Raw genomic sequence first — 23,335 nt, 5'->3', positions numbered from 1 at the left:
GAATATGTGATGTATATATACACACGCACTATATACATTCACAGAATCTACAAGAATTTTGGAAAACAAGTTGATTAAAGCTTTTAAGGGCAGAGCACAAAAACTGCCTAAAGAATCTCTGGGAATATTTATTAGGATGGATTCATTTCAGAGAGATTCTTTAGAGAATGGAAACTGGTGCATTCCTTATCCTAGCCCAGATGATTTTTTTTTATTTCCATAATACAAATGGCTGGTCAGCTTTTTCTAAAAGAGGGCTGGACTAGCACACAACTGAGCCAGGCTGGAAACCCTATACCATTTCAGACAGATGTTTGTTCAATCTCTTCTTAAAAACCTCCACAACATCTGGAGGTAAGTAGTTCCACTGATTAATTGTTCTAACTGGCAGGAAGTGTCTCCTTGGCTTTAGATTACTTCTCTCCTAGATTAGTTTTCATCCATTGCTTCTTATCCTGCCTTCAGGTGCTTTAGAAAATAGGTTGACTCCCTTTTCTTTGTGGCAACCTCTTACATATTAGAACATTGCTATCACGTCACTCCTAGTCCTTCTTTTCATTAAACTCAACCCACCCAATTCCAGTAACCCTTCTTTATATGTTTCATTCCCCAGTTCCCTAATTATTTGGTTGCTCTTTCAGCTTTCCAAATATTGCACATTACAATACCAAAAATCAGTGCCAAGTCACCATTATAACAGGAATTAGGGTGGAGTTGGGTGGGGAGGAGACAGGAATCACAGAAAAATTGGTTAAACCCACCTACGTGCTACTTATTTCTCTTTAGCACATTGGAAAAAGGGGCCTGCTTTGTAAATGCTGGTAGCAGGATTGAGGTTTCTTGCTCCCTGACATCTTGTGATGTTGGACGACAGAATGCCTTAAACGTTTTCCATTCCTCTACGCTTTAACGTCAACCATCACTCCACTGTGACATTCTTTTGAAAGGAGGTGTCATACAAGCAATTCCGAAAATGTCAAAATTTGGTAGCTGAGTTCCTCATTAAATGTTTCCAGTGTATCTTTATTATCCACTTCAAATATCCATGCTTATGGTTTTTTGTATGTGCAATGTAAAGGTTGCATCTTACTTTTAGAAGCATCTCAGATTTGGGGTTTGTTTTTTTTTTTAAAGTAAATTTAAGAAGAAAAACAAGGTGCAAATCATCCTCTTCTCGAGTGGACTTGCCCAGCATCATTTAACAAATGCATCCTATTAGAAAAGCCATCAGTTCATGGTCCATTAAAGTAACAGTTTCTGTTCAATGGCTGGCAAAGAAAATGAGCTTTGATTTAACCAACTTGGTTGCTCCTCAGGGCCACCCCTTGAGCCCCATGTTTTTCTACCTCCTAATACTCTGTCCTGAGGTACCACTTTCACCAATAAGACTGGATATTAAAATGTCATTGCCCGTCAGCCTTAAAAGGCAGTGACGTAGTCATTGAAAACAGGGGTGGGCTGCTGGGGGTTCACAGGGATTCAATAGAGCCCCTAGCTAAGATTCTGTGCAGTTCAGAGAACCCCCAAATCCAGGGGTGGCCTTCAAATTTTTAACAACTGGTTCTGTGGGTGTGGCTTAAGTGGTGGGCATAGCTTGGTGGTCATGTGACTGGGTGGACGTGGCTTGATGGTCATGTTATTGGCTGGATGTGGCCAACTCAACATCACACACATCGAGGCATGCATCTCCTCACCTGGCCTCTCATGACTGTGGGGATGCTGCAATAGTCGTAAGTGTGAAAAACGGTCATAAGTTACTTTTTTCAATGGTCTCTCCACACAAGCAGAGTACCAGCAAAGGAGGAAAAAAAAACTTCAGAGAAGTTTCTGAGACAGGAAATCTAGTCCTGCCAAGAATCTAATAAGGGTTAACAGAGAGTCAGTTTCTGTAAGCAACACCAGAATGTTTCCTTTCTACCTTCCTTACAGGATTAGGCCAGTAATTTCTTCTAAAGACCAGTTCTCCAAAGTGCTTAGAATGTTAACAACCAGTTCTAGTGAACAGGTGCGAACTGGTAGAATCCCACCCCTGCCCAAATCCCACTCCTGGCTGGCCACACCCACCCCACCCCTCCCCTCCCAGGAGTCCCCATGCAGTGCATTTTGGATGCAGGTAAGTGCAGAGTGCATGAGGAGGCTCGGGAAGGGTGAAAAATGGAAGTTCAGAAAGGCTGGAAATGGGCCCGTTTCCGGCTTCCAGAGAGCCTCCGGAGCCCAGGGAGGCCGTTTTTGCTCTCCTGGAGGTTCAAAGAAAGCCTCTGGAGCTCTGGGAGGAAAAAATGCCCCCCACCGTGGTGCTGGAGGCTGACTACCCAACGCCCACTATGGCCACATCCACCCAGCAATGGGGTAGAGGACCTGTTGCTGAAATTTTTGAAGCCCACCCAGTGGTGCTATTCTACTGGTTTGGCTGGTTCTGCTGAGCCAGTAGTGCCAGTGAGCAGCAGAGGCGGAACCAGTTCTCTCCAACACTCTGCTGTTGGGCCCACCCGCCCGCCCGCCCGGGCTCCCATACTCACCTTTATGTCCTGCTTTTGAAGCACAGCTGCTTTGCACAGCAAGCTGATTGCTGCGCGGCAGCTGCTGAAGCGACAGGAGGTGAGTCAGAAAGCCTCTGTGCCTGTGCAAAGTGTGTGTTTGGCGTACGCGCATGAGCAAAGTTTATGCTTGTGTGCAAGGCATGACCACCAAGCCACACCCACCGAACCGGTGGTAAAACTATTTGAAACGCACCACTGAGCTCACCCCTGATTGAAAACCCTTGTGGTGTCGCCTTTTAGAAGCTGTGGCAAAGAACAAAGGCTTCCTGATAAAGCCAATGCAGAGAGGAGCAGGGCAGATGTCCCCTTTCATGTGGTACACAGTGAGAATGGAATGCATTCAGAACTGAGAGTTAACACAAAATGTTTTCCACTCTCGCTCTGCACCAGAGTGTTTTCTTTTTAACAGAGTTGGTAATTTTCTACTTTCTAATGGAGCTGGTAATTGTAGCAGTGACCTGGTTGTAACTCATCTTTGTTTTGAGTACTGAGTAAATTCACCCTTTAGTTAGTTTGTGGACAATCTCATTAAATAAAACAACCTTTGGCACTAGCTTTCTTGGTCCTTCACCTGTCTCTTTTGTGGCAGCCACTGGATGTCTTACCTTAAACTTAAGGAAAGGAATTCATATTTACATCCCAGTTGGCCTCATTTGGGGAGGTGCAGGCATATTTTTTTTAAAAAAAATTGAGGGGTAAGGGCAGGGGTAGGATTTAAGAATTTTAACAACCAGTTCTGTGGGTGTAGCTTAGTTGGTGGGCATGGCTTAGTGGTCATGTGACTGGGTGGACATGGCTTGGTGGTCATGTTATTGGCTGGGTGTGGCCAACTCAACATCACTCACATCGAGGAACGCATCTCCTCGCCTGGCCTTTCATGACTGTGGGAATGCTGCAAGTCACTTTTTTCAGTGCCATTGTAACTCTGAATGGTCACTTCACACAAGCGAAGTACCAGCAAAGGAGGGGAAAAAAACTCCAGAGAACTGCTTGAAACAGGAAGTCTAGTCCTGCCAAGAATGTAATAAGGGTTAATGGAGAGGCAGTTTCCGTAAGCAACACCAGAATGTTTCCTTCCTGCCTTCCTTGCAGGATTAAGCCAGTAATTTCTTCTAACATCCAGTTCTTCTAACTGCTTAGAATGTTAACAACTGGTTCTAGCGAATAGGTGCGAACTGGTAGAATCCCACTCCTGGGTAAGGGAAGAAAATATTATTTTCTACCTTAATGAAGGAATCGTTCTCAAACAAAAAGAGCAATAGCCATTTGTGAAGCAGAACAAAAACTCATCCAAAGTTGTTTGCTTACAAAGAAGTAGTTCTTTGAGTTTGAATAAGAATTATGTGAATAAAGATGATTAAAATTGAGAATGGTTTTATAGCCATGATGGCAAACCTATGGCATGCGTGCCAGAAGTGGCACACAGAGCCATTTCTGCCAGCATGCGAGCTGTTGCCTGGAACTGATCCACTGCTCATGCGGGCATGCCCCCTGCCAGCCAGCTGATTGTCACATATCTGCTGTGCATGCGCAGGGGGGTGGGGCACATGTGAGTGGTCATGCACAGATGCACAAGGGGCAGGGGGGTCACACACATTGCATTACGGGTGAAGGCACAGGCACACATGTATTTTTGGCACGCTTTATAGCCTCCAAGATAATAGTTCCTAGGAAATAGAAATGTAGGTTAGATTCACACATCATGCTAAGCCATGAATTTGTAACTATGTAGTTGTCTGGTTTCATATCACACTAAGTCTGACCCGGCCAGAGAAGGAGGGAACAATTAGAGCTAAATCCCAAAGGTGCTGTCAGGTTTTCCAAGTGATGAAATCCATTTTAAAAGAAAATAATGAAGTCCAACTTCAAAAAGATTTCTTTTATTTAGGAAAGCATGAAATTGGCAAAGTCCATGGTAATTCCGGATCTGACCCAACCTGGAATTACCCCACAATATTACAAGTTAGAAACAACCCCCAAAAGTCACATTCTCCAATAGAAGTAACACAACATTGCTCGATGTCATAAATCTCCACCTCCAGGGGCCCAAGCGCGGACAGCTCATTTCCCACGGGAAGAAGGATCATCTAGCCAGAACAACTCTCTTTATCTCCACTTGTCCCCGCTTAGGAATGTGTTACGCCCTAAACCCTTTCCCCCATTACTGCCACAGAGAATATAAGAAAAAGAATATATACCAAGACAAACTAAAATGGCTACACTTATGTCAATTTTGGGCTTGACAGGTGCTTTTTCAAAATGCAATTGGACTTTTTTTTTGTTTTTCCTTAAAGACGTCTCACTTCTTGTCTAGGAAGCTTCTTCAGTTCTCTGAGAGAGGCTTCTTGGATGAGAAGCGAAACGTCTTCAAGGAAAAACAAAGAAAGTCCAGTTGCCTTTTGAAAAAACACCTTTGGGATTTAGCTCTAATTGTGACCTGGATGACTGAGAATCACCATAGAAAATTAGAGTTAAGGATTCTTGAGGAAAGCATTCAGTGTCAGCCTCTTAAAGTACTCCAGACAAGAAGCACAAACTGTCAGAATCTTGTCAGAATCTTGCAAGTCTGAAAGTACCCTTCCCTTTCATTACTTTCATTCTCCAAATTAAAAAAAAAAAAAGAATGTCCCTTCTTAGACATTTTCTCCATTTACTTCCACCCTGGGACTCAGATTTCATTTATCAGACCATTGCCTAGACTGATTCTTCTGTCTCCCAAGGTTATTCTCACATTCAGCCTCCATCTTGAGCTGACTTGACTCGGTATGCAGTAGTACTTTGACTTTCACATTTCCCTGCATTTTGTAATCCTGATCAAATAACGTGTGTGTGTGTGTGTTATAGGGATTAAATAGATCCAGAAATGCTCAGTTCATGAGAAAATGCATATAAAAATGTTGGAGTTGGACATTCTGTACAGCATTTGTAAAATACTGGTAGATTAATGTCAGAATGGTATGCAATAGACTGATGGATGAAATGCGAATTGAAGGAGGCTGAAATAGAACTAACCCATGCCTCTTTAACTGAAGGGGATAATTAAAATATGGGCCCTTATGACCAAATTAGCCAAAATGTTAGAATGACATTATGCTATTGACTTCTGGCTCATACAAAGAGCTACCAAAACAGTAGAGGGTTGCCTAGATTGCAACAAGCGGCTTCCCTGTTTCAAACCAAAACTTCTTCAATATCAGAATGGGATCAAGGTGAATTTGTCATGGCCAAAAGTTTGCATTGAACCTAGACAACCATAGCCAGATAGCTGTAAGGTCAGTGGTGGTTTATCTATCTCCAAAGTTCCTGCTAGCATCATGAGCTAAGGCTGAGAAATGGGCATGATAAAATGCTGTGTCTTGTTGTATATCAGTGCCTAATATACTTAAGGAGCTTTTGTTAAAGAGATTAAAATGAATGAGCATTGTGGTTTGTCCTGCCTGCTGTTGAAGCAATGCTAGTCTTCTGTTGCAGTTATTAATACGTAAGCCTTATCTCCAGGAGAAGGAGCTTGTGCTTACACGGTGCATAATGGGACACAAGAGGATGATATTTATAAGCCTAATGAGATCCAATATTAGTGGAGATCGGTCTTGAAGACTAAATGTACTTAGTCGTGACTGGCTTTTGATCATTCTGATGGGACCTGCTGGGTGTTGCAGTTCAGCAGTATTAGAAACCATCACATGCTTGTTAAAGTGCTCTTGAATACACAGCAGATCTTGCAAATGCTCTGAATTTGCAGCCTATTAATTCACACCAAGCTTGTTAAAAGAAAAGCGCTTAACTCTTTGCCAAACAAAGCTCAATAAATTCAAAATTTCAGAACAGGCCAGAGGGAGAGAGTTTCCCCATTAGTGTATGGCTACATCCCTGCCACTTTGAACTTTGGTAAAGGGAGACCCAAGGCTTTCTTGTGTTAGTCGTAGTAATTATAGAATCAGACCTGATTAACTTTCATTAATCCACTGGAAAAAAGAATGCTGCCAACACTCTTGTCCAACAATACAGCTTCAAGAGTTGCAACAAGCCAAATGGTGCTGTATACAACACTCCAGGTAGTCCTTGACTTACGACCATAATTGCGACCTTTCTTGCCATAGTTGTTAAGCAAAGCACGACAGATAATAAGTTAGTCACCTGGTCGTTAAGTGAATCTGGCTTCTCCACTGACTTTCCTTGTCAGAAGGTCACAAAAGGTGAACTCATGACCCTGCAACCGTCATAAATATGAACCAGTTGCAAATCATCCAAATTTGGATCGCGGGACCATGGGGGGGCTGCAAAGGTCATAACTGTGGAAAATGGTCATAAGTCACATTTTTCAGCGCTGTCCTAACTTTGAATGGTCCCTAAAGGAGCTATTGTAAGTCGAGGACTACCTGTATAATACAATAGCTTCCTCCACAGTGGCGGTATGCTACCGGTTCGGACTGGTTCGGCTGAGAGGAGGGAAAAAAGCCTCTGACAATCAGCTGAGAGGATAAAGAGAAAAGTGCCTGCGCCATTCTCTTCTTTTTATCCTCTCAGCTGATTGGCGCTGGAGGCCTCAGCTGGTGTGGGAAAAGCTGCGTGAGTGCGTTAGATGCACAATCACCTCACTGGTAATGGAACTGCTGCTCTTCCACCCACTTAGATAACAAAATCCTTTATCTGGCAAGTGGGAACTTTTGCCCAGAATGGCCTCTGGGGAGAAGGTTCTGGAAGATTTTCTCAAGCAGCTGTTGGGAGGCTAAAGAACAAGAAGTGGCATCATCTGGAACTGGCTCTGGTGCTTCTTTAAGGAAGTCTATATAGCTGGCATATCCACTCCCAAGCATTTTGGAAATAATGCTTCTGTTGAGTACCTTAGGTGCCACTCCTTTAGAGGATTTTATTTATAGATACTCTTTGATTTACAACCACAAATGGGTCCGGAATGTTCACTGCTAAGTAAGACCGCTGTTAAATGAGTCGCACTGGATTTTATGACCCTTTTTTTCCATGGTCGTTAAGTGAATCACTGCAGTTGTTAAATGAATGAAGCAGTCGTTAAGCGAATCTGGTTTCTCCCCACTGCTTGCCAGAAACTGGCTGGGCCGCAGATAGGGGGTCACATGACCTGGGACCAGTGGTGGGATTCAAAATTTTTTACTACTGGTTCTGTGGGTGTGGCTTGGTGGGTGTGGCAGGGGAAGGATACAGCAAAATCCCCATTCCCTCCCCACCCCACTAACCTGCTTTCCAGCTCCGTTCTCCTGTGCAGGGCAACCAAAGAAGACCCAACCGATCAGCTGGGACTTGGGAGGCAGAGAATAGATGGGGGCGGAGCCAGTCAGAGGTGGTATTTGCTGGTTCTCCGAACTACTCAAAATTTCTGCTACCGGTTCTCCAGAACTGGTCAGAACCTGCTGAATACCACCTCTGAAAAAAAACACATTCCTCCTAGCTCCCCCACCCCACAAATGACGCAGCTTCACCAAGAGGACCTGCATCATGCCTGCTCTGCCTGATCTTCCCAAGTTAACACACACATTTTGTTTGGACAGCAGAAGAAATGCAATATTTTGCAAACAAACATTCCTGCTCAAAGTAGAATATGAATTGTTCCAGCTTCCATGTACAGGTAGTCCTCGACTTACAGCAGTTCGTTTAGTGACTGTTCAAAGTAACAATGGCACTGAGACATGTGACCTCTGACCGTTTGTCACAGTTACAACTTTTACATCATCCTCATGTGAATAAAATTCATATGCTTGGCAACGGATTCATATTGGTGACTGTTGCTGTGTCCTGTTAGGCCCCTTTTGGAGACTGACTCCGAGGGAGAGGAGGAACAGCTGACAGGGAGCAGAAGTGTGGGTCTGGAGGTTCTGGAGGAGGCTAGGGAAGGGCAGAAGCCGGCTGGGCAGTTAGAGGAAAACCCAGGCCGGGGGTGGGATTGAACCGGTATTACTACCGGTTCGATGACTATGTTTTGCGCGTCGTGTAAAATACAATAAGCTGTGCCACCCGGACAGCTGAAAAGTGCTCCGCGCAGGTGTGCAGCATTTGAAAAGCTTCTTTTTTCCTGCTTTTTCAACCTCAGTTGCGCAAAGCAGTTGAGGTTGAAAAAGCAGGAAATAAAGGAGAGGTAAGAGCCCAGGCGGGTGGGTGGGCCAAACAGCAGCAAACACAGAACTGGTTCGGTGTCTGCTGCTCTTCAGAACTACCGGTTTTATAGAGCCGGCAGAGCCGGTAGCATCCCACCCCTGACCCAGGCCCATCCCCTCTCCATCCTTGGGCACGCAGGGAGGAGAAGATAAGATCTACGGGAGAGGAAAGGGCCTTATCCTCTTCATGGGCTGCAGCTGCGAGAACTGGTTAAAAGGACGGACATGCGTATGGGCCAGTGCTGGAAACAAAGCATGGAAATATCTCTAGTCTATCATTCCTCTCTGAGTTTGGCGTCTTTCCCAGTGTATGTTCTGATATCTATGGATGTCTTCAAGCCCTTATCTTGCCTAGTTCCCTTAATTGCTTCAGAGTGGTTTGTGTTGTTTTTACTCTTTATAATTTATAGGCATTTTTAAACGTCATTTCCTCCTTTTCTTAGCTGCTTGTGTGGGATTTTTTTTGTCTCCAGTCAAGGTTATTTGGAGCTTTGAAGCAAAGTGAAGGAATAAAAGGGGCTTCACCTATTTTTGTGACTGTTTATTTTGTATCCCACCCCAGGTCATCACATGTCCCAAGATTATGTGATCATCTTTTGTGACCTTTAGACAAGCAAAATCAACGGGGAAGCCAAAGTCACTTTATTTAAATGGGTTGCTAACTTGCCAACTTCAGTGATTCACTTAACAACAGTGGCAAGAAAGGTCGTAAAATGAGGCAAAACTCCCTTAACAAACATCTCACTTAACACAGAAATTTTGGGCTCAAATGTGGTCAGTCAAGGACTACCTGTACTTATTGTTTGTTGACAGTAGCTATAGGGGAGGGTCATTTTTTTACAGTAAAAGAAATTGACTCCCTGCAGGGTTTCTCCCATTTGTTTGTATCTGACTGAAAGCACATGCCTAGACTGGATGAGTCACTGCTCCCTTGCCTTAAGCATTCTCAGCATAACTTTTGGGTGAGGTTAGCAGTTCAGACAAGGCAGGTGCTGAGCTGCATTCAGTTCTTGAAACTTCCCTCAGCCCCTTCCTCCCTTTTTTTATTTAAGGCCAACCCCCTTTTCCTTCCTTTGGAGGTTACTTGGGCAAATTAGACCTTATAATACAGAATCATTTTTCTTAAAGCGGAATGGTTGGCAAAATGAGCTGTAAATAACATGTCAGTTCCTTTACTGCAGCCGTATCTCAGCTTGGTCTTCTGGGTTACCCTATTCCCATTGCAGCTGGTACTGTGGTATCATCTGACCTTTTGCCATCCTTTTCAAAAGGGTTATAAATCAAACACCCATAAACCTATTCGGAGACACAGGAAAGCTCAAATGATTTGTAATATTGTTTCAAAGTCTTCCATAAGTATAATCTGTTTAAGCCCCTGCTCATTTACAAAGGTTTTAAGGAGCTTAAATAATTGGAAATTTACAGAGCATGTAATAATTCAGTGCTACAAAGCCACTTTAATGAGTGGACCCAAGCAATTGTACATTGCTCAAATACAAATTGTTTTGTAGCCCAACCCCCTAAAATCCTGAACTGTTATAACCGAGACAGTTTAAAAGGGGGGAAAATGGTTGCTTAACTCCTTTTCTTCTCCTATTGATGTATTTTATAAATATTTAAAAAGAAGAATGCTTCTCAAGTGTGCTTACAGATCCTCTCACCGCTTTAAGCAATACCACTGCACATAATCTAGTATAATCCACCATAATCCATAATCCAGATTACGACTGCATTAAAAGCAAAATGGACTGCGGACAACCTACATGGCTACTTTCAGACATGTAATAAACTATGGTTACCATCTCTTTCTTGGGGTTCCAGTTCTCCCATTCCGTCCTAGAAGAAATAAGTAAATAGAATCAGACAATCTTTTCACCAACTTCAGTTAAATAGACATTAGAATTACAATTTTATTTTTTGTCACTGCTCTGCTACAGGAAGCAAAACCTGATAAGTTAGAAGCGAAGTATTGAGATAGTTGTTCAAATTAGCAGAGAAGCTTACAGCTTGAAGCACAGCAAGAAGGAAGTTGTTTGAATAATGATGAGACTCTAGGCCCGTGCTGGCGAACCTATGGCATGCGTGCTGGAAGTGGCACGCAGAGCCATCTCTGTGGGCACGCGAGCCGTCTCCCCAGCTCAGTTGCACTGTGCATGCGTGCGTGCCTCTGGCCAGCCTGCTGATTTTCAGGTATCTGCTGTGCCGTGCATGTATGGGGGGAGGGGCTCATGTGGGAGGTGCGTATGCATGTGCAGGGGTGGAAGGAGCATGGGGGGGTCACGTGTGCATGCGCGGGAGGGTGTGGGGCACAGGAGGGGTCACGCATGCATTGTATTATGGGTGTAGGCATGCCCCCCCCACACACATGCACGCACTTTCGGCATGCGACGATAACAAGGTTAGCCTTCACTGCTCTAGGCAATCAGACTTTTAGACAAGATTACATCTTTTTGTTTATCAGTTATGATTCTAATGATCTCATTTCATTGGATTACTATAAATTCAGTAATTGGATTACTGAATCCAATTTCACTGGATTACTGTATATTTCTTGGAATTTGGTAGCTTTTTTGACTTTGGTCCTTCCAATGTTACAACATTCCTGATTCCACTCCCACCTGTAGTAAAATAGAGACAGCTATTACTATCATCAGTTCCACCTTGACCTCTCCTTATTCGCTAGGAGAAAATGATATATTCTTTCTGTTCTTTTAATATCTTCTCCGGTTCTGGGATGGTCGTAAAAATGGAAGACAACCGTAACATAGAGCTTATTTTAAGAACAACCAACAGGCTATTAACTTAGTCTTGGGGAGGGGGGAAAACTTTTGGCTTTGGTTCGCATTGTCTCATTCTTTTCATGATGAATCAAAATGAAATCTTCAGCATAATAAAAAAAAAAAACTATGTATAAACTTATGCTGACATATGAAAACTGGAGCCCTCTAATAGTAAATGTCCCTCACCCTAACATTACTAAAAATCTGAAACTCCAGCAAACAGTAAGCTTGCTCATTAAAAAGAAAAATAGTTTGGCAGGCAGGCAGGCTTCACCATACAGCTATTATGGATGACCTCATCCCACTTTCTTGGAAGCAACGGCAGCAAGGAGTAGAATATCAAAAGTAGATGACAATAATGCTGAGGGAGAACCATAGTGGTAGAAACCTGTTGACAGATGACTGTCAACCGCTTCTTCCAAGTTGTCTCAATCCCAACAGCAGTTTCCCTATAGATTTTCACTCTAGCCTTTGATGCTTTCCTCTCCTCTACTGAAAGATTTCAACACCTGTGTAATAGCAATTGCACTTAGACTTATATACCGCTTCATAGTGCTTTTCAGCCCTCACTAAGCAGTTGACAGAGTCAGCATATTGCTCCCAACAATCTTCATCCTCATTTTACCAACCTTGGAAGGATGGAAGACTGAGTCAACCTTGAGCTGGTGAGAACTGAACTGCCAAACTGCAGTCCGTTGGCAGTCAGCAGAAGTAGCCTGCAGTACTGCACTCTAACCACTGCGCCACCACTGCTCAATGTACAGGTAGCCCTCGAGTTGCAACTATAATGACCCCTGCCCATCACAGCTGTAATTCAAAATGGTCGGAAAGACAGTCAATCACATGACCAACCTGGTTTTATGATTTTTTTTTTGTGGCAGTAAGTCATTGCAGTTATTAAGGGAACAAATTATTTGCTGTGGCTGCGGTTTTGCTAAAAATGTTTGATTACAATTTTGCTCCCCAAAATGGTATTTATTTCTGATTTTTTTGACTGGGGGGGGCAATGGTTGGAGCTTCTAATCTGGGTCCTAAGTAACCCCCAGGTAGATGTGTTGGAACTTTGATCATTGTGATAAAGATTCTACTTAGAGAATATATTGACATTTGATATTGTCCCACCCCAATATTTAAACAATAACTCTATTGTCATGGAGAAACCATGGACACTGAGAAAGTAAGATCTTCTCATTCCCTTGTGTACTTCCCTATTTAAGGGAGATTCACACCCTGACACCATAAGCATTATGGCCTGGAATGACCTGACTGCTATTCTTGTGGGCTTAAATTATATTTCTGCCAAATTGTTTCACATATGCCCACCTCTTCCTTCTATCCATCCATCTTCTTTTGCAGTCCAAGCCTATACAGAGTCCCTCTATGAGGGAGATGGGAAGTTTCTAAATAAGATAGATAAATAAATAAAATTCTTCCTCCTTCTTGCCACATGCTGAAATAACATCAGTGTGTTTTGTCATTGCCTTTTGTAATTATACTTTGAATCTGCTTCTTCAAACCCACATAAATATATATTCTCTTAGAAATGTCGGATTTCCTTAAAGCAAACTGTATCAGTGACACAAATGTTATCAATTCCATGCACGTTTACTCTTTTCAAGAAAACACCATTCATTCACTGGAACTTATTTCCATGTGTTTGTATTTAGAATTGTAAACTGATAGCAATTGCTGCTTACTTGGAAGTAAATTCTACTGAAATCAGGGATTGTGAAGAATATTAACACAAATCAGTTTTCTTTTTTTTTTATATAAATAAAGGGACAGGTTATGTTGCAGCACAAACTGATTTAGCTTCAGCTATTTTTGCCTTGAGAAAGTGTACAAAAGTGAGAATTGTGTATGTATTTGGAGATTTTTGTGTAAAAATGTGTATTAGTGATAGCTGCCTAAATATTTAGGTAATGAGGAAAATTTGCATAGATACATGTATATCTTATGAAAAGAAGCACACAAAATACATGACAGGGAAAACTGCACATTAAAAAAAAATATGATAATGTGTGTGTATGAATGAATATAGTATGGATCTAGACTGATCTTGATATGCTAAGTTTCAAATAAATTAAATACTGAGTATTTGAGCCCCATAGAATCTTAACATGACTGAAATAAGGTTAATGGAAACATTATGTAGGTGGCCGAAGTTAAGTGCAGTGTAAAACAAGAAAGCACAGTAGCTTTTAAAAAAATATTCCTACAATGGAATTTGCAGAATTAAACAGAAAACATATAAAGTCTGATCCCCATTTCTAATAAAAAGTGTTCCAAAATTGTGTTTTTTACTCTTAGCATGACTATGGGCTATTCTCTTGACAGGTGGAAAATTTCCTGAAGACTTTTCAGTTCTGTTTACAATAAAACCTAAAAAAGGAGTCCAATCCTTTCTTTTATCTATCTACAATGAACACGGCATTCAGCAGGTTGGCATTGAGGTGGGCAGGTCGCCCATCTTCTTGTTTGAAGATCAGAATGGAAAGCCTGCCCCAGAAGACTATCCCATCTTTGGTACGGTCAATATTGCTGATGGAAAGTAAGTAGAAGAAAATCAAAAGTTCATGATGTCTGTGTGAGTTATTCGAATATATTGTCAATTGAGGCTACTGATGCCAGTCACCAGATGAGTTAAACAAAACATTTTGAATGGATTTTTTTTTCAGTAGGGTTTGAACACAAATTTTTGGCATGTAACCATTGGCATCTTCCTCTTGCTTTGTTTGCTTTTATATCTGTGTATCATCTCTGTCTTGCTTTTTGCATTCTGTTGCCCTTAACATACTACTTACATGATGTACTCCTATTTTCTCCATCCTTCAGTGGGTACTTGGTTATATGCTGTCATCCTTCCTTCCCAATAAGAACCTCATTTATGCCTTAAAACAGGGGGTCTTCAAACTTGACAGCTTTAAGACTTGTGGACTTGAACTCCCAGAATTCTTCCTCCAGTCATGTTAGCTCATGAATTCTGGGAGTTCTAAGTCCACAAGTCGTAAAGTTGCCAAGTTTGAAGACCCTTGGCTTAAAAGGATGAAGATACCAACCTGATTGCTTTTGATTTGCATTAGGGGACTAGCTGGAGTCTATAAACATGCCATCTTCTTCAGTATTACCCCAATAGTACAGGTAGTCCTCAATTTATGACCACAATTGAAACTGGAATTTCAATTGTTAAGTCATTGTAGTTGCATATTAAGGTGTCATGTGACCAGACCAAATTTTTAAAAACCACTTTTACAGTGGTCATTAAGCAAATCATATGGTCCTTAGTTTGAATCCACACCCCTGAATGAGTGTTTTTTGCTATAACTGAGCAAAAAAACATTGCCAAACACAGTCCCATGACTGCAGGACACTGCAATCAGTCATAAATGTGAACCAGTTGCCAAGAGGCTTAAATGTGATCATGTGACTGTGGGCAGGGGCAATGCAATATTTTACAAAGTGTAGATGCTTTACGGGACAAGCCTGTCGATGGATTATTAAATGACAGATCATAAGTTAAGAACTATCTGTGGAGTGTCAGTTTGAAGTGAGCAGTATTTAAGCCAAATAAATAAAATTAGCAAAAATAAATATTCTTTCAAAACAGAGCCCTTTTTTTGTATACCCCTTTCCCTCTATTATGGGAGAATACTTACAGAAATAGAAAAATAGAAATAGAAAAACAGAAATAGAAAACTCACCGGAAAACTTTTTGAACTGAGATAGGCTATGAGAACCTTAATCTTGAACTGGGTCAGTGAGATAGACAGAGGATAGCTAGTGTTTCTCTTACAAAATCCTCAAAATCTGTCCATTGTATTTTTATACATCTCACCTAGAGTTAGTCATTTCTCCTTATGCTTCTCATTTGAGAAACACACTTCCCAGCTCTCTCCACTTGCTTTGATCCACAACTCAGTAACTGGGAGTTTAGTATTTACTCGTGCGTAGGCTTGATCAATGGAGAAAATTTATTCAAAGAAAACACACACTCAACCCAAGAGGTTCTTGCCCCTTGACCTCCCTGACCTTCAGATAGAATTTCAATCAAGAGCTAGCTAGGATCTTGCAAGGAATAACAAGAACACTGCATTCTAGCAACAATAAAGCTTTATTGGTTTAACAAGTTGGAGGCCTGTACACTCACACATGTATTCTTACTCCTACTCATTCCACATTTAGGACCAGCCAAGCTTGAAGGGTATCAGCATGCCCTTTGTCTCTTTTCATGATGTAGGCAAAATTTCACTTATGTGCAATGCTAATCAAGTAATCATTGAATGTTTGTTTATGTCTTTGGCCTGATCATGAGTCTGGTTTTTTCTTTCCCTTACATCTTGGAACTTTGGAATGTGAGATGCTCACTTCCAGATAATGGCTACTGCCTTTGTATGAGACAGACTTTTGTATTGTCTTTCATTGCACTTTCCAAAGATGATGATGATGGCAATGATGATTTTCTTTATTGCATAACATGTGCTCTGTTGCCTAGTATTTTGACTGATATGGTTTCCAGTGGGATATTGGAGAATACCAGTGGTGAGCTGGAACTGCCTAGTCCGACCATTTAAATATATAACAGGGTCTAGGCTTCAGGAGTGTCAAACTGGAAGCCTGTGGGCCAGATGCATCATGTGCAGGCTACGCCCACCCCAGTTTCACGTTGCCATTGCATTGCATCACGTTGCCATTGCATGATGTTTCGCGAAGGGGAAAAGCATCGCGAAACATCATGCGATGGCAATGTGATGCAGCGAGTTTGACATCTGTGGTCTAGGGCAATATGGTCTCCCAACAGCATTACTGGTTAGAACAATTAATCAGTGGAACAACTTGCCTCCAGAAGTTGTAAATGCTCCAACACTGGAAGTTTGTAAGAAGAGATTGGACAGCCATTTGTCTGAAGTAGTGTAGGATTTCCTGCCTAAGCAGAGGGTTGGACTAAAAGACTTCCATGGCCCCTTGCAACTCTTCTACTCTACTCTACTCTACTCTACTCCTACGTTGCAGTTCAGTTACATTTTTAAACACTAGCCTTGCATATTCTGTGGATGATTGACAGGAATATTTTTTGTCAGGGTATGAATTACCTATGTAGAAGAACCATAAATATTTGACTTGCCCATGGACATGCTATGTGAAAAAGATTGATGTCCAAGCTATGCTTTTTGTAGCTTTTCTAGATACATTAGTTCTGCAAGATGTCCGTGTAGTGATTACCAGTAAAGGCATCCGGTCAATTTGCTGCAAATTTGCTGTTTAATAGCAATTCTCATTGCTAGAGCTTCTGAAATGAGTTCCTGTTATAATGAAGAAATATAGCCTTTAAATATTTTAAGCAAATATAATTACTCCATTGATCTTAAGATGTAAATTTTCTAGGTAAAAGGTTTCTTTTTTTTAAAACATCTTGATTCCTATACTAGGTGGCATCGGGTGGCCATTAGTGTGGAGAGGAAATCAGTTACCATGATTGTGGACTGTAAGAAGAAAACCACAAAACCACTCGAGAGAAGCAGCCCGGCAGTCATTGACACCAATGGCATTACTGTCTTTGGAACACGAATTCTGGATGAGGAGGTGTTTGAGGTAAATATTTGGCTGCCAAAAGGTAGCATATTCAATACTGTGTGAATAGAATATCTATCTATTGAAGGTAGAAGATGGTAAAATTTCTATGTGCTAGCTTGTATAAGGCTTGTGGAATGTACATTTCCAGATGAAAAGATTGTGCTACAGTATACATTTTGAAATATGGTTATATTAAGATGATGTACAAATACATTTGAAATAAATAGATTTTAAAATCTTAGTTTTGCATATTTAGGTATATCTATATAGATGAATGCATTATTGGTTGTAATGTTACATAAATTTGTCATATTCCTGAGGATCAGTCAATCTATTATTTCATCCCTCTGACACGTTTTCTCTGTTGCTATGCATTGCTACACCATGTGAGTCCATTCCTAGATCACTCGATCTGAAACACCTTGGCCCCAATTCCCAGTCTGTGGACTGCCACCGGTCCACAGCATGCCAAAAAAAGGGCGGTGGAAACAAGTGAAACAGCAAATAAAACTACCCCCCTCTTGTCCATGGACAAAACCTCTCTCCACAGAACTGGTCTCTGGTGCCCCAAAAGTTGGGGGCCATTGCACTAAGTCATTTCTTTCTTGCTAGCAATTACTTTTATTTCTGTTGTTATTTTAACTCTTCAACTAATGAAATTAATGAAAGAAAACCAGTTGTTTCATATAAATCTGGTAGTACCATGAACATTGGTTTAGAGTTCGAAGTCTTAAAGATGTGCAATGTCTAAGTTAAAAAAAAAAACCAACAGTACTGGTGGGAGCTAAGTACGGGTGGCACGGGTGGCATGGGTGGCACGGGTGTCAAACTCATTGTGTCACATTGCCATCATGTGATGTTTTGTGATGTTTTTCCCAATTGCTGAGCTGGGGTGGGCGTGGCCTGTGCATGACGCATCTGGCTCATGGGCCGCCAGTGTGACACCCCTGATCTATGGGATGACATCAAACTCACTTTTTGTGACATGAGTCACTATTGTACTGACTGGTGTTAGGGATTTGGGAACTCCAATGTATTTCTATCTAAAATAAACTATATGGAATTTTCATCATACTATCTATCCTTAAATGAAAGAAAGAGAAGAAAACTTGAAACATTTTCATAGTGTAAACTTGTTCAGGAATAGGTTGCGTTTCCAAGTAAGCCAGTCTAAAAGCAGTACATCTGAAATGAATTCGGTTGGTAATATGAATGAATGCTAATTAAAGCACCAGCAGTAGATTTACGAAGCTGTTAAAATTAGTATAAGCATATGGATTGAACAGTCTATTTTTCTATCATCAATAGTAACAGTGAGGCTGCAATTCTGAACTTAGCAAAATGGATTTAAGATGTGGGTGTGTGGGTGTGAATATGTATAGAAAGAGAGAACTGCCAGGAAGAAAGGAAATTCCCTCTAAATTTTATTACATTAATTAAAAAAGGAAAGGTTGTTGCAGAACATATGTTGGAAATAAAAAGCTATTTGGGAGAGCAAATCCTGGGGAAAGGCTTTCAGAAACAAAATAAAGAATAATCTTTCGAAATAGAATTAATATTCCCATTGCAAATAACCATAGTAATATTGCTTTAAAATTCTGTATAGTTGATTCTTTTTACTACATAAAAGATTTTTATTTATTTATTTTTATTTATTGGAATTTGTCAAACAAGAACAAGAATAAGGGAATAAAAATACAATGACAAGAACGATAGGCACATTAGTGCACTAATGCACGCCCCCTCTACTGACCAATTAAGTATGAAGTAAGGTCCACGGAAGTCAATTTGTGACTGAAACTGTGAAAATTTGTAGCTGAGACAATTGAATCAGGTAAAGCATTCCAGATTTTGACAACTCTATTACAGAAATCGTATATATTTACAGTCAAGATGTTTAAATATGTTATAAATGTCTAGCCTAAGATGTAATAGAAGAGAATTCACCATTGGTTTAGTTTAATAACCTTTATGAGCTTTCCAGTCAGCTGTGTTCCATTCAGTACAAATGGGAAGGGGAAGTATGGCCCTCCTACTACTTTTCTGGAATTGATGGTGATGATCTCAAGTATCTTTCCTTCAGGGTGGAATATCCATTGTAGACATGGGAATACTCTATTACAAACAACTGCACAGTTTTGCATGTGTATGGGTTTGTCTTTCAGAACCTTGTTATTTCTTTTGTTGTAACGGGCTGAGAGACTAACTTTGGGAGACAGGAGGCCCAGCTTAGATACCACTCTGATAAACAAAGCCTGAGTTCAAAGCAGGAATGGGGGTGGAGTAAGCATCTCAGATGGAACCCTTCCTAGTTATCTGGAAAGTAAAGGCAGAGGACGAGGGAAAGTGATTTCAGATTTGCAAGATTCTGTTACTCTAACTTTATGATAAAAGTAGTGTCAGTACTCATGTTTCAGCCTAATTTTGATTAGCTGAATGTTAAATTGTAATCCAAGGTTATTTTTTAAAAATACTAAATGTGTTAATTCCTGAGGTTAAGTGTGCAAATGCTAATCATGACAGCATGAAAAATAAACAAGTTCTATGTCAGTGGTGGGATTCAATTTTTTTTTTTACTACTGGTTCTGTGGGCATGGCTATGTGGTCATGTGACTGGGGGTCAAAAGACAGAAACTCACTTTCTGGAGCAGGGGATTGGACTAAATGACCTCCAGGTACCTTCTAGCCCTGGATTGCTGTGCTGTTTCAAAGCATCCTCTGAAGCTGTGTCTAGTGCCAAGGTTTGTGGTCCTTCCTTCCTCTCCTTTTTCTCTCCCTCTCTCCCTCCCTCCCATTCTTTCTTTTTCTTTTTTCTTTCTCTTTCTTTCTCCCCTCCCTCCCTTTCTTCCTTCCCTCCCTCCCTCTTTCTTTCTCTTCCTTTTTTTCTTTTGCAACACCCCTCACGCCCCATTTTTGACCTAGTGGGCCTCAGAGAAGCCTCCTGGGAGCAAAATCAGGGCATAAGGGGGGCCATGAAGCACCCCCCATGCCTCACTTTTGGCCTAGTGGGCCTCAGGGAAGCCTCTTGGGCATTGAAAAAAGAAGCATTTTGAAGCGAGGGGGGAATCATCCGTGCTACGCAATTTAGATTAGCTAGAAAGCAAGAAATCTGACAATTTCCTGATGTCCTAATCTAAATCGCGTGGCATAGCTGATTGTCACCCCGCTGATTGTTGAAAATACTGGTTAGGCTGAACCGGTAGCATTTTTTACTACCAGTTCGGTTGATCTGGGCCGAACTGGTAGAATACAACCAGTGGTGGATATGATATTTGAACATGGCATGAATATAAAAGCCTAATACACACTCTCTCTCTCACATACACAAACATGCTGTACATAGACACATATACTTGCTTTTTATGACCCATTTTTAATCCATTAATTCGGGGTAGAGTTGGGGCGACTGGATGGAGCTGAATATTTATTGTCCTGACATTATGTGGTGTTCACAGCAGATATTTTTTCTTCGCAGTCGGGGAAAGAAACATCTGCCGCTCCCTAGCATTGAATTCTCAATCTTCCGAGTGGGAGGCAAACATCTTTATCACTAGGCCACCACATTAGGTGTTTTGTGTGTGTGTGTGTGCATACACACACGCACACACACACACACACACTTATGTACATTGCATTCTATGGCCTGTTTATGAGAGTTGGGCATCCTTTTGGGACAAGAGATTTTCTGTGCAAGTCGCCAGAATTACACATCAGCTTGTGTGACACATGGTGACAGGAGGGACGGGTTATCATGGGGAAGGCATTTAAATCACTCTTCATGTTATATTTATAAGTGTGTTCTGAGTCTTTCTTCCAAGGAAACAAATACATTGAAGTGACTGTAATTAAGTGTTAAGACTTCAACCTTCCTGTAATTACAGAGGTAGTTCAGAAAGAACTCTACTTGTGACTTATACCTTTTGATATTTATTTATTTCATAAAACTTTCCAGTAACTAAAGAAGGTTTGGCAAAAGGAAGTATATTTTTCCACGATTTAAAAGCCAGGAAGAAGGATTATACAGACCACTGAAATACATCTGTGTAAAGGAATCTATATGGGAGACTGAACTTCTTATAGGAAGTATTCCCTAGAAAGATTATTTTAACAGACATTTGGAGGGCATTTATATTTTCAGGCGTCTGATTTTACAAGGCTGTCATATGCCAAGAAAAATAATCCAAGCTGAAAAGATGGTCTTTAGGAATGGATGTGGTAGTTGTTTGTCTTTCTGCTCCCCACAGACTTGGTTAGCAAAGCAGCAAAAATATTTCAGGTTCACTTGGATTGATGCCAGATTAGTTTCTGAAAAATATACAGTTAGAAGTACAAGCATTTCATTACAATCAGCATTATTTCTCTCCATGAATTTCTCACATTTTTTTAAAAAATGTTTGTTTGTTTTCAAAATTTGACCAAACGTAATTCAAGATTTTAGGGTTTGAGAAAAATGCCTTTCAGATTGCCAAAGACAATTACAAAAGTTTAAATAAGAATGCAAAAAAATAGAAATTGTATTGTATATTTTCCATGTCCCTTTTTTTGGCAAGATATTATTTTTCTAAATTGAAATTTGAACTGAATTTAGGGGGCATTTTAGAACTTTTAGAGAATTTTTAGGAAAACGAGTAAATACTTGTTATATAAATTATTCATTTTGGTGAAGAGACTTCGAAAGAGAATGTGCAATGTTGGAAAAGGTACCAGTAATACCCCTCTTAATTATGTATGAAGAAACTATTTATCAGCAGAGAATTATTGAAGTCAAATAAAATTCACATCTGAATGTGAGAATAGTAAAGATAATTAAAATGGCTCTATGGAATAGTATAAGATTAATTAAATTGTGGAATGGTGCTGAATGTTTTACACAATAAAGCATAAAGGCTAAGCACATTTTTTTTACTGCTTCAATGTCTTCTGCTGCAATTTTAGGCCCTGCACATTTAAGCTCAATAGGATTTTATTGCTCTAGTTGCAGTTAGTTGGTGAGGTTGTTTGAATTCCTGCAGTGATTTCCATTTTTCATCCATAGCTACATACATTGTCAAACACAGTCCTGTGGTTTTATGTATGAGCTAGGAAGCCAAGAATGATTTGCCTGTGCTAGATTTTAGTAGAAGTATTTTTACACCCATGGCAGGGTTTGAGAAAATAACCATTAAGGACAAAATATTTCAATATGCATGCCAGGATTTTTTATTTTACCAATATTCAGAGTATCTATGTCATACATACATTACTAATGAAATATCCTATCATGGTTAAAATGCTGGACTAGGGATAAGAAGGCATGGATTCAAGTCTTCTCTTAGGGAAAGTAGACAGCTGGATGAACTAAGGGCAACTACTCCCTTTTGCCCTAAATAAGCATCAGACGCTAGACAAACCAAGGCAGTTGGTAGGTTCACTATACAAACTAGCTGACTATTTTTTTTAAAAAAAAGCAACTCAACATCTTGTAGGACAAATGATAAAAACAACATCAACATTTGAGGGTGGTTTTTTTTTAGATCTTTAAATAAAATCTTTATGCTAAAACAATGGAAAAACAGGGTGTCTGAAGAATTAAACTTTTGTGGCAAAATTTGGCCCTTAGTATCAGTGGTGGGATTCACATTTTTTTACTACCGGTTCTGTGGGCATGGCTTGGTGGGTGTGGTAGGGGAAAGATACTGTAAAATCTCCAGTCAGAGGTGGTATTTGCCGGTTCTCTGAACTACTGAAAATTTCCGCTACCGGTTCTCCAGAACTGGTCAGAAGCTGCTGAATACCACCTCTGTTTGATATATGAATATTACATCTTAGTACCACTGTCAAATGGCTAAATGGAACAAAAATTGTCAGTGACTCTATAGATAATAAGTTAATTCTTTGAAATGCTTTTCTGTATTTGGAATGTAAGCATCCAGCACTGGGAACAGCATTGTTTTTATGGGATTTAATAAGTAGTTATTGGCCTAATTAATGGTTACTCAATTGATTCAATAAAATAAAGATAAGAATGCCTCATTGTTAGATGGAGTGGATAAATAGTTCCTCAGAATTTCAAATAAGGCACACAGTTGGACACAAGGTGGTGCCAGTTATCTACAAGGACTTTATTATAATCTTCTAACTTATTCCAAATATTGTAATTCTCTAATAAGTATCTTAGACTCTTCCTTACACGTTTATTAATCATTCAAGGTCAAAGTTAATGTAAGCAATCACTTTCATTGAGGTTGATTAGAATTCTCATCCATATTTCTGTTGAAGCTTGAAATACCTTCAAGTGTTTTCATTTATTTTCTGAGAGTGTTTTATCTCCTGGGTT

At 40.5% G+C, this 23,335-nt stretch overlaps 1 protein-coding gene across 3 annotated transcripts in view; it reads left to right on the top strand.

Moving 5' to 3' along the window:
- The window catches only part of COL11A1 (collagen type XI alpha 1 chain), a 269,505-nt gene that overhangs the window by 25,537 nt on the left and 220,633 nt on the right, over window positions 1–23,335 (top strand). For all 3 annotated transcript variants that reach the window (XM_087930269.1, XM_087930270.1, XM_087930268.1), the window contains exons 3-4: window positions 13,786–13,999; window positions 16,875–17,037. In XM_087930269.1, coding sequence (XP_087786395.1) covers window positions 13,786–13,999; window positions 16,875–17,037 — 377 coding nt within the window. The remainder of the gene's footprint in view (window positions 1–13,785; window positions 14,000–16,874; window positions 17,038–23,335) is intronic.

The sequence above is a fragment of the Pseudonaja textilis genome, chromosome 3 (genome assembly GCF_049901715.1).
Source record: "Pseudonaja textilis isolate UNSWEBS1 chromosome 3, rPseTex1.2, whole genome shotgun sequence".
NCBI lineage: Eukaryota > Metazoa > Chordata > Lepidosauria > Squamata > Elapidae > Pseudonaja > Pseudonaja textilis.
This window is presented reverse-complemented; position numbering and strand designations above follow the sequence as displayed.